This window comes from Calidris pugnax, unplaced genomic scaffold (genome assembly GCF_001431845.1).
Source record: "Calidris pugnax isolate Ruff unplaced genomic scaffold, ASM143184v1 scaffold141, whole genome shotgun sequence".
Taxonomy (NCBI): Eukaryota; Metazoa; Chordata; class Aves; order Charadriiformes; family Scolopacidae; genus Calidris; species Calidris pugnax.
The window spans coordinates 1,356,994-1,369,689 of record NW_015090902.1 but is presented as its reverse complement, the minus strand read 5'-3'; the positions used below and the strand labels follow the sequence as shown (position 1 = coordinate 1,369,689).

The 12,696-nt window shown below is 34.8% G+C and overlaps 1 protein-coding gene across 1 annotated transcript in view; it reads left to right on the top strand.

Annotated features, from left to right (window-relative positions):
• Window positions 1-12,696, top strand: part of MCPH1 (microcephalin 1) — a 128,463-nt gene that overhangs the window by 32,920 nt on the left and 82,847 nt on the right. The window contains exons 10-12 of the mRNA XM_014948974.1: window positions 2,281-2,318; window positions 5,496-5,658; window positions 11,862-11,939. Coding sequence (XP_014804460.1) covers window positions 2,281-2,318; window positions 5,496-5,658; window positions 11,862-11,939 — 279 coding nt within the window. The remainder of the gene's footprint in view (window positions 1-2,280; window positions 2,319-5,495; window positions 5,659-11,861; window positions 11,940-12,696) is intronic.

Below are 12,696 nucleotides of genomic sequence, written 5' to 3'. Positions count from 1 at the left end.
AGCTGGAGGGGAGCAGATTTCGATTGGAGATTAGGAGAAAGTTCTTTACTGTGAGGGTGGTGGAGCACTGGAACAGGTTGCCCAGGGAGGTGGTTGAGGCCCCATCCCTGGAGATATTCAAGGTGAGGCTCGACGAGGCCCTGGGCAGCCTGGTCTAGTTGGGGGTGTCCCTGCTGACTGCGGGGAGGTCGGACTAGATGGCCTTGAAGGTCCCTTCCGGCCTGTACAATTCTGTGATTGTTTATTTGGAGCTGAAAATATTGCAGTACAAAGTCTTTTGGCTAAGAATGCAACACATTTTTATTTCAGATAAGTGAGTATTATCTTCTCTTCAGTTGTCAGGCTAGCAGTAGGCTAAGGCATCCACAGTAAGTATTGCTGGCAACAAGTTAGAATTTGGAAACTTACGTTTCCAAAAACACTGCATAGAATTTCTCTCAAATATTTCAATAGAAAAGTTTAATCATTTCCTCATTTGAAGCTTTATTCCATTCTATTATCGGTTTTTACATTTTTATATTTTATGTATTTTAATTTCTAAAGTATTATATAGCTTATGTAATGTTCTCTGAGTGCACGTTTATCATTTAAAAAAATTGAGTATGCTATATGTTGCTACTGAAGACTCAAATAGTTTTATGTTTTTCAAATTTACTCAACCACAGAATGAAGTTATCATGTATGTTGAAAAGACTGCTTCTTATATTAATATCTATCTTGTTGATGATATATAAATTGTGTTTTATTTATGCAAAGATTGTTCATATAATGAACACCTATATAGTCATGGTGCATGCTATTAGTCTACAGTATATTTGTCTTCCGAGATAATTCCAAGGAGCTCTGTTCTTAAAGGTGACAAATTGCTTGAACACTTAATGGAGAGCAGTTCTGTACTGATAAGAGAGAACAGATGGAGTTGCATCAGAACTTGTTCTCTGTTCTGTTCTGTGATTCATTACTCAGTAAAATGAGTTGCCCTTTAGTCTTTTTTGGCCTGTGCAACCAGCTGTAATCCAATTTAAAATATTTTTATGGTCTCAGCTCAATATATTACTCAAAGAAAACTGAATTTTAGCAGAGACTTTGGGAACTTACTGCTTGTGGTGATGTACTGGGGGGGGGAAAGGGGAGAAGGGGGCGTTTTTTTTTTTTTTTTTTTTTTTTTTTACACGGCACAGTAGTTATCTAGGGAAATAATTTGAAATTCGTATATTGATTTTGAAAATTAGGAGGAGTTCTTTGAAATCATTGTATAAAAGTCTGTCTACTTTTTCTACAAAATTAAAATGTTTATGCATACATACTTGTGCATGTGTATGTAGCTACAAGTAATTCTTAGCCAGGTTTTTCAACACCTTTTCTTATGTGTATTTTTTTGATGACTGTGTTATGCTCAGTTATGTATTTCTTTGATACTGCCAAAATTCATGTTCTTCCTACCTTTGTACATGGTACAGGCTTTCATGTCAGTGTTGATGACCAAACGATACTCCTTTTTCTGACTTCTATAATACTAATTCTTAAAATGCTTATTTAAAGTCTGTAGGGGGCAAACACTCCTACTTTGCACAGAAGCAATGTGAGGTATTGGAGGGGAAGGGGAATTCTAAGGTGTCTTAGAATTGCTGGTTTAAGGTTTGCAATATTTTTTGGGTATACCTTGTGTTACCTTAAGTTACTTGGACAACTTTTATTCACTAGACAAGATTTAAGAGTGAAAGAATGTTTACTTAAAAACCTGCACTTAAAATACTAAAGTTGTGCAAAAAAAAAAAACCACCAAAAAAGCTACAGTACCAAAATAAAATAAAATTATTAAAATAATACTTTACAATAAATGTATACTTGTTTCTGCAGCATTTCAGGCAGATTCTGCCTTTCTTTAGGAAGAAACTGGAATAATTTTAAATAACAGGTTTTCTTTCTTGCCTGTGCGTTGACTTTTTCTTTCCACCTGATCAGAAGAAGGAAAAGGCAAAAGACAAATGCTGTCCTTTTTTTCTGTGGCATCCCAGGCTGAAAATCCTTCGCTTTTTGAATAGGAATAATCCTACTTCTGTTTTCTACTATATTGGATGCATTGATATCAGACATGATGAAGCAGTTTCCTTCCTTCCTTGTCCTCAAAGATTAAATTAATACAGCCTCTTTCCCAGTTGGAACTGTAATTATGAATTTGTTTAGTCCTTTTAATGGAACAGTTTCTAATTGAAGGTTTTTTCAAAGAGGAAAATTTTTCTGATTTTTGATGTTTTCTTGTCTCTTTCATGTCTCTAGCCAACGAGGACACTAGTTATGACGAGTATGTCTTCCGAGTAAGTATTAAACATTTTGACTCTTTAGTCAGCACACTGTTTAAACTTGAATGTTGATAATCTTTTTGTGTCTATACAAAATGAAATTTATCTTTGGGCTGTATGTTAAAATAGTTTATTTGATTATTTTTTTTTTTTTTTTTATTCTAGCTAGAAACAGATACATACATGTATACGTTGTTGCTATCTACGCTGTATGTGTGTTTGTGTTGCTGTGGTGCAGACTGAAGTAGTTGTTCCATAGGTGAGCTCAGCAGGACTTCAGAGCAATAAAAATAAATCTTAAACAACTTTTGAATTTTTCTGAAGGAAGTGTAAAAAGTAGTTTTGCATAGTAAATGGTTCAGACTTTCAGCCCAAGACTTAGCCTTTCCCCCATACATTTTAATTATTTCTCTTTAGTCATAATCTAAAACATTGGTTTAAAATGTTTTCTTTTATACAGATAGTTGCTAAATAAATATCAGTTGTAGGCTTTTTAGCCAGTTAGTTTCAAAACATTAGAAGCAGCTGCCACTGCATATTTTAGGGGAGAGTTAATAATTTTCTGGCATGCTCTTATCATTCTCTTAAAAGTCTTACAGCATAAAGAACATCCAACAAAAACACAATTCCATATTTTATACTGCACTTGCTTACAGTTTCTTGAATTCTTTTTCAAAACTCAAGATAATTCTGCTACCCACAAATCTGTTCCAGGTTTGAAGTAATTAGATCTTGACAGTTACATAGATATAAGTATTCAGAAACAGCACTTAGTGGCTATGTTTTTTAGAAGTTCTTTGTAAATGGTTGTCAATAACTATTAACAAGTATACTAATATATGTCAGAAATATACAATGGAATTAATACTTTTCTTCTCTTTAGTGTGACTGGATGCTAGTAATACCAAGGCTATAAAATGCACTTCAGAAGTCATGCAATACAAGATCATTGTGGGGGAAGTAAAGAAAATAGCTACAGTGCAGAAAGGAGTAGTGGAAAACAGAGGCTGTGATCTGCTCAAGAGAGGAGAACAAATCCTGGCAGAGCTAGGGAGAAAGTTCTTTTATTGGAAGAGGTCATTAACTTATTATTTCTTTTAGGTTGCTTATATGTTGATTTTTCCCACTGTTTCATTAAATAAAAATTTCTGGTGATAACAATTGATTTTCTTCAGAATTTCTTCATCAAGATTGTGCTTTTGGCTGTCTACAGTTGTAGGCATTCATCAATTTTTAAATGGATGAAGGTAGAGGGACTGCTTCTGAAAGAACTAAGAAACAGAAAATAGTCTTCCAAAATACAACCCAATGACTAAAAGCCAGTTCTGCTACCCAGTAGCTACAGCTTCAAAAGTGGTTCATTAGAATTTAAATTTTAAGATGTATGAGCTCAGTGGTTTCAAGGCATCAGGTTTTGAGATTATATTAAATACTGCTCACTGATTCACAACCAGCAGCTACCTGTTTTTCTGAATCAGTTCAGTGAAATTTTGCTGCAAATTTCTATCCGTCAGTTTTTTCAGCTGACTGAAGTATGAACTGGTGAGCTTTCACTGCAGTTTATAAGGTATCTTACAATCAGTTCTTGTACAACAGGAATTCTTCCTCTCATTGTAAGGAATTTTATGTAGACACAAGAAAGAACTTAGAAAAGGCTCAGAGCATGGAAATGCATCCCCTGAGGATGCAATCTAGGCAGGGCCAGCCCCTACGGGTTGCAATGTTGCAATAACTTTCATTTGTAGGCTATGTTAAGTTAAAGCTCATAAAATGAAAAGGGAATAGCAAATATTCTAGTAACAGCCAAAACCATATAGCCAAGGCCAGAATTCATGCTGGAGTGAGGGTCAGTGGTTTGATGCTGAGGGACATGGTTTAGTAGTAACTTGGCAGTGCTGGGTTAACGGTTGGACTTGATGATCTTAAAGGTCTCTTCCAACTCTAATGATTCTATGATTCTATGATCATAGAGTATCCGCATGCAATATCATCTTTTGCCTTAAGCATGAAATTAATTTGCTACATTGTTTTTACCATTCATTTAAATGTTTGAAACTTCTTTAAAAAATAGATTGCTGCATTCTCTGTGAAGAATTTTTTGCTGTTTTGTTAGAGTTCCTCTTAAGTAGCGCTTGTTTTATCTGGGGTAATTTGGGAGTTTTAACTGATTTACTCTCTGTAGAGTGAAATGAGGTGAGAATGAAGTTACCACAGACCAGAGGCTTCTGGAGATGTTCTGAGTGTGCTCATATTATGTCACTGATCAACTTAAATGTTTTACCTGAGAGGATTACTGTTATGATAGATGTGACTGTGTTCAAGGTTATGCCTAATTTTTTTTATATTGAGTAACATGCCATGGACACTTCCAAGTCATCCTGGGGAAGTAGAGAATGCACTGGAACTGGGCTTTCATTTATAGATCTTTAATGATCATTTATAATAGTGATTTATGAAAATAATCATTAATAAGAACAGTAAATTGTTCTCATGCAAGAGCTTTTCTCTAGTGACACCAAGATCTCACTGTTTTCACAAGGATATATTTATGTGCTTCACAGTAGCTATGTAGAGAACTCAAATTAGAATTCCTGTTATAGGTGGCCATTCTGAATTTTATATTTAATTTTATATGTTTAATTATAATAGTATTTAAGGATAAGTGAATTTTTAATTAAAACATTGGATCACATGTATAGGTAGCAAGCCAGAATTTTAGGACTTCTCTCTAAATTTAGACAGCATTTCTTTCAGATGCTGAAAATCTGGTGCTTCCTAATGAAAACTTCTTAAGAGTGCTGTGTCTAAGTGTTTATATTTCCTGGTAACATTCCTGATAGTACTACAAAAGCAACCAAGAGCAAGGCTCTGTTGTACTAGGCATTGTACACAAACAATATGTTAGATAATTCCTGCCTCAAAAGCTTCTATCTAAACAGACGAGATAGATGTGGGGGACAAAAGAGCTTTGATGTACAAGTAGATATGATTGTGTGATGACAGAAAAGGGTCTGTTTTGACTTTGTGAGAAGACTAATGAATTTAGACCTAGCAAATGGGTAGATGCTCAGAAAAGGATAAGAAATGATTAATGAGGAAAGAAATTAGGTGAATTTGAGTTAATTTGTGTTGTGTGTATATGCTTTTATAATTCGCATATTCATTCAACATTATTTTTTTCCTTCTTTTTAGGATGCAAAATACAGTAATTCAGGTCGTGAATAAACTTGGAGACTTTTTGTTGTCAGATGATGTATGTGAAACAACAAGCCATGTAGTCACAGGGAGTCCTCGTCGTACCTTGAATGTGATGCTGGGAATTGCTCGTGGGTGTTGGATTGTTTCTTATGAATGGGTAAGAAATATTTTTTAATTTTACTACAGAATAAATAAAATTTATTTAGTACATCTGAAATATCACCCATATACCCATGTTTATGTCCATGTTGCATACAGTGGTGCAATGTTGTTGAGATATTCAGGAGTAATTAGTTCAATTAATGTAAATTTGTCTGTGTGAAGCTCTGTTACGTTACAATCTTTCAGTACTTAATATAGTCAAAGTATTCCTGTATTATACCTTGGTATGATTTTAGAAATGCCTGAAATCTTATCTCATGGCTGAGAAACTCAGGCCACGTGCATTATTTTTGGACAGATTGAAGGCTAACCAGACCATTTCTGCTCAATGTTAGCGAAGTCATATTATTCAGTTTGAATTTTTTATATACTGATTTAATACATTTTTGTTGTGTTCTGAAACATCTATTGTGTGCACCATTGGTAAAAATGAAAGGAATTGTTAGATATTTGCTGCATAGTGGAAACACTATGAAAAAAAAAATTAAGAAAAGCTATTTGTAGATGAGTCGTTTGGAAACTTTATAATTTACATAAATTGTTCCCAGACATCCAGATCAAATAACCACTATATATCCTCAAAATTTCTTCTGGACTACCATATAAAGTTACCAGACTGTTACTGTAAAGACAAGATAATCATGAATTGCAGTACTGAGTCTGGCTGGGATGGAGTTAATTTTCTTCATCGTACCCTATATAGTGCTTTGTTTTAGACTGGTGACCAAAATCATTATTATAGAATTATTATAGAATAATATAGAAATCACCAGTGTTTTAGCTGTTGTTCAACAGTGCTTATACTGCATCAAGGTGTTATCTGTTTTTTGGTCAGCCCCCACCCCCAGCAAGTATGGTGGAGGTACACAAGAAGTTGGGAGGGTACTCAGCTGGGACATCTGACCCCAACTGATTAAAGAGATTTTCCATACCATATGACATCACACTCAGTTGTAAAACTGGGAGGGATTTTAAGTGGCCATTACTCATAGACTTGCTGAGCATCAATCTGCTGGTGGGAATGGTTATTTTTACATCACTGGAGAGTTTTTAAATTTATTTTTTTCCCCCTTCACTTATTAGCCATCTTTTATCTTAACCCATGAGGTCGTTTCTTTTCTTGCTTTTGCCCATCCAGTTCTCTGTCCCATCCTGCTGGGGTGGGGAGTGACTAGTGACCAGGTGGGGAGCTTATCTGTCAGTGCAGGGTTAAACCACCTCAATTGCTCACTGTGATGATGGAGATTAACCACTCAATCTGACATTGCAGATGACAGTTTTTTCAACTTTTCTCATGTTTTCAGAGCTATAAAACATAGCTGTTTCACTGAATTTCACTGAATTTCACTGAATTTCTAGAGTTGGAAGGGACCATAGAGATCATCTAGTCCAACTCCCCTGCTGAAGCAGGATTGCCCAGAGCTAGAGCATGTTACTCAGGACTGCATCCAGGCGGGTTTTGAAAATCTCCAAAGAAGGGGACTCCACAACCTCCCTGGGCAGCCTGTTCCAGGGTTCCGTCACCCTCACCGTGAAGAAGTTTCTCCTCATATTTGAGTGGAACCTCTTATGTTCCAACTTGTGCCCGTTGCCCCTCGTCCTCTCGGTGGGAACCACTGAAAAGAGTCTGGCTCCCTCCTCCTTCAACCCTCCCTTGAGATACTTGTAGGCGTTGATAAGGTCTCCCCTCAGCCTTCTCTTCTCCAGACTAAAGAGTCCCAGCTCTCTCAGTCTCTCCTCATAAGGGAGATGCTCCAATCCCTGAATCATCTTTGTAGCCCTACGCTGGACTCTTTCTAGTAGTTCCCTGTCCCTCTTGAACTGGGGAGCCCAGAACTGGACACAGTACTCCAGTACTCCTGTTGGAATTTATATTTACATTATACAGAAAAGAGTTGTAGAATAACTTTGTCTTCGTTTGCTATGTCTTATAAATACTTCAAAATTTAGGGGCTGGGCTGAAAACAGCCTGTTGCCTTTTTGTTTTCAAGATGCCTCCTGGCACTTACCTGTGTGAAGCTTGTCCGATGTGATATACATGTAGTTAACCAAAGCTGCTGTGGTATACTTTAGAGTTTTCAGAAGTTCTTGGTGACTAATCTCCATTGGAATAAAGGGGTTTGCGTCTTTGGTCAACTTAACAATCCAGTAATGGGCCTTTGTGGCAAAAAAAGGCCAATAGCATCCTTGGGTATGTTAAGAGGAACGTATTTGAGCAGGTGGTTTGGACAAGACATTCTCCACAGATCCATTCCAGCCTCAACTATTATATGATTCTATGCATCTATGAATGAAATACATTAAAATATCTGGCACACACTTAGCTTTGTATGGAGTTTTAAACAAGTATATTTGCTCTAAGTTGCTTTCTCCTAACAGGGTAGTCAAACATGAAAGCTGTGTATTTCCTTGAGAAAAAGTTTCAAATAACTAGTAAAATAGCTAAAGGTGTATATAACTACAGCAAAAAATCCAGTAAAATAGTTTCCTATCCTTGTGCACAAGGTAGTATTTGGATAATCAGTATTCTGGCAATTGCTGTCCTGGAATTTCATTGCCTATTTTATGCACTGCACTTCTGTAAACCATTCCATGGTGAAAACATCAAGATGTGATTTTCATAGACTAGTATTGACTAGTAGCAATGCCAAATTTTCTCTTGCTATCTTACAGCCTGTCTTTTAGACTCATCACAGGATCATCTGTAGCCCTCATTTAATGCCAATAAGTTAAAAGGAGTTGTTCCAAGGATTAGTTTGTTCCTGTAAATATTAATGAATCAAATGCTGAAGCTGTCTTCACTCATTTTATTAATGCTATTTAGACAAAGTTCTAAAGTCACTAGGAGAGCTGTATGAGAAGGAACTAGAGAAAAGCTTCAGTTCTCCAGATCACAAGTTTGTTCAGTCTTATAGTATCTGCCTATATGTGAATATTGCTGTTTTTAATTTTTTTAGAACTGTGCTTAAATCTTTCACTGAGGCGGGGTACAACTTTGTCCATAAATGCCTAATTCCTCAAGTAATTAAGTCATATATTTCACTGAAAGAAAATATTGTTATGAACTTTTTAAGAAATTATTTCCTAATCTGATAAATCTACGCATCTTATCACATAAGATCATTATTTTCTTATTTCTAAATGTGTCACTGGCATAATTTTGCCATCTTTTTACACAAATTTGTTAACTGAATACTTTAACTAGAGAAGAGAAATCTGAAGCCTTACTTAACCATCACGAGAAATACCATAGAAAATTAGTCAGGAGAATTTAATTTAAGCAAAATAATCTTTTCCTTTTATTAATGCTACAATACTGAATCCTGTAAATGCCTTTCTATACTGCAGTCAATCCTAATGTAAGTACTTTCACTGGTAAAATAATTCAAATTGGATAATTAAAATAATTAAACAGTGTGGAGAAATCGGTAGTAGCTTTTAAACAAGGTATTAATTTTGAGCCATGATGATTTTCTTTTGGGAGATGTTTCTCAACACTTTAAGAAGCTGAAATATTATTGAGTATGAAGATATTACTGACATAATAAGAAAAACTAGTTTACTTAATATTGCAAATCATAATTTGTTTTTGTCTTACATGAACTTGAAGCATATTTTTAGTGTTACTGGTTGAAAATTTGTCTCTGGCAAAGTCAGAAGCAAACTTGCAGTGACTTAAAATGGAGAGCTCTTGCCTTTGTGTTCATGAAAACGGAATGTTTTAGTGAGTGGTGACCTAATTATTTACTGCAGGACCTGTTTGTGAACTCTGTATCTAATTTTCCTTTATCTAGGCAAGTAGAGATGATGCCTTTGTACTCAATTCCAGAACCATGATAGACAAGCATTAATCCATCTTTTGTTAAGATAAACAAAATTCATTTCTAAACAAAATTCTGTAAATATTAAAGGGACTTATAGAGGTTGTTACTGTAAAATTGGCCTGGAAAATGAAATGGGATTACTTAATCATAACTAATCTTTTGGGTTTGTGTTTTAATCTATTTGGGTTGTTGGCCAGTTACTCTTGGTACAAACATGTTTTCAGTATTAGAAGGACATGATGTACACATTATGCATGTATATATCTGTTCCTGCTCAATAATATTTACAAATATTTATTTTTCGTACAGCATGTCTCAAAGAATTGTATTAGAAGTCACAATTTTCTTAGTTCAGTTAAAGTTGATTTATACTGTGATTAAAAGATAAATGGTTTGGATTAACAAGTTTCTTTTATTATTATTCTTTTATTTAACAGCTATAAGTATAAAGCTAACAGATCTCAATATTCTTATTGTCAATTGTAAAAAGTATTTGTTAAAAATATACACAGGTACCACCTTAAAATGTATAACTTAGAATCCTAAGTTGCAGTCTTATCTGTATGTTTCTAAGAAGCTGTTATACTTTTCTTGGCTAAACAGAGTATTATCAGATTTTGAATATTTTTAAAGGTTATTGATTTATTACGTGCTTAACTTATTTTTTTGTTTGGTATGATATAATGAATATAGAAATTCTTTTTTTCTTTGTACAGCTGTTACATTTTCAAATATTTGATTGTGCATTTCCTAAAAGTAAACATAATATTCTTTGGATTTTTGTATAAAGTTCAACAATAAGTTTGAAGATGTGCTGCTTTTCACTATCAACAAAAAAATCACTGTTCACTTCCAATAGCCTGCAAAATTGGACACCTGCCTTCCCCTCACAAGTTAAAAACCACTTGCCACATCACACAAAGCACCAACTTTTGTAACAGCTCATATTAGAGATTTCTGGTGCCCCTGAGAGTTGTCAAGCATAAGGTACTTTGGACTAAAAACTATAGAACTTGTTTTTAATAACAAAATTTCTTCCTAAATTCAGTTTGCAATTTGCTTCTTGTAGCAACAGATTTGGAGTGAAAGAGCCCTTTACAGAAACTTATTTTCTTACATATAATTAGGCCATTTTATAAGATTTACATTACTAGTTTATAATCAGTCTGTCCAGCTTAGAATCTTATTTAGGTAGTGAGCCGTAAGATTGTAAAGGATAACTTTATCATGCTTGATATCTATTGTGCTTATTTTTGTCCAAGAGGAACATCTCATAGCACTGCTTCCCAAATGTTAAGAGGTAAAGTTTTATAATTTAAATTAAAACTAATAACATATGGATTTGTATGGCATCTTCCAAAAGAATAAAAAAAAAATACTGTATATTTCAGTTATTTGTGAATCAGGCATGGGAATAATTTCACATGCTGATGAAATTCAGCTGGTCCTAAGGTGAATAATGACAACAGTTCAATGGTGCATGGCTGTGCTAACAGTAAGAAACAGACATCATCTATTTAAAATGGCTAGAGAACTATTTAGGGAAAGTGCCACTGCCAGAGGTAGAATTGTCCTAAACACAGGGATTTATTATCTAATAAATTCCATGTATCCCTTTTTGGGGATATACATACACTTCTTGTTCACTTAATACTACCTGGGGCTGTAGGAGCAGCAGGATATTGAGGGGTTGCTGTGGTTTTTAAGGTTGAATGTATGAATTGTGCTGTCTCCCACTAGTGGGTACCAATGCTTTTTTTTGGCCCGTAGTTCAGGCGTGCCAAATGCCAAATACAGGAGGGACGTTGCCAAGCTCAAATGTGTGACAGTGGACAAAAGTGGGAAATAAATTACCAGTCTTTTACCTATATGAGAAGCTTTATGGCTCAGCTTACAGTGATGAAGCTCTGTGAGGAAAATGATCTCTTTTTCCATCAGAGTGTGCTTCATAATTTAGACTATCTGGAAATTAGTAGGAAAATGACCATTGTATGACTCAAGGGTGAAGCTATGGTAGGAACTTCATCTTCTTTCCGTTTTCCCATAAAGATGACACTTTTACCACTTTAGAGGTTGTCCCTGCGCACTCTTTGTGAGGCTTTTAATATTACACTCTATCAGTTGCAACTTATAAATTTTTTTGAAGAATGGTTTAGAAAATCAATCCAGGAAAAATGCTGGATGGACTACTTTTGAAAGTTTTGTTAAAAAAAAAAAATTAAAAATAGTGTATTTTGGAACCTGAAATATAACCATTTCAAGTAACCATATCAAACCAACTATAGCAACTGCACTGTCACTTCTAGTTACACATTCAAAGAGTTTGATATTTTAGAAATTATAAGAGTTCTACATACTGTTTAATTTATTTCAGGTTCTGTGGTCTTTGGAATTGGGCCATTGGATCTCAGAGGAACCATATGAGCTTTCATCCAGCTTCCCTGCAGCTCCTGTAAGTTTAATGGCTCTTTAAGCTTGTGAACTTTCTTTTCTTTATGTGGAAAATGATTGGCTCTCTAAATAGGCTTTCTGAACAAGAAGACCTACTAGAAAAAATGTATTTTAAAAGCAAATACTGTAAGGAGTCTTTTCTCCTTCGACCACTATTTTTTGAAGTGTGTGCAAAAGCTGTGGTATGCATGGAAAATGCAAAATAATGATTCACCATTTCACATCTGAATAGACTAGCTTTTTATTTAAGTATAAATGTCCTTTAATGTATTTGTGGCATATTTTATTTCTATCTGTGCTTGTATATAAAATGGAGAGGCATGTTAATACCTAATGAAAAGATTGTTCAGGTCGTGGACTCAATAGTTTCAGTCCAGAAAGTACTTGGACAATTGGAAAATTACTGTGGGCTTTTAAAACTACTAAGTAGGTAAAATGAAGCATTTTTCCTGCCATTAATGATTGTTCTCAAGTACTGAATTGTGAACTAGTGAAAAGTGTGTATGTGGTGGCATGGTGTATCTGTGCAGACCTAAGTGCATGTGGACTCTATATGTTGTGATTGATTAAACTGTAATTTTATTTTGGTTTTAATAACAAGAGGAATTCTAGGAGGTTACTAGTCAATGACTCTAAGAGTTTTGCCAAAAGACATTTCACAATTTCTCTTATATTGTAGCAGCTAGTTAAATATATTATCATCTGCTACTTGTTGCTCAAAGTTTCATACGGGCTTTGAAGAAAGAGCATTTAATGGA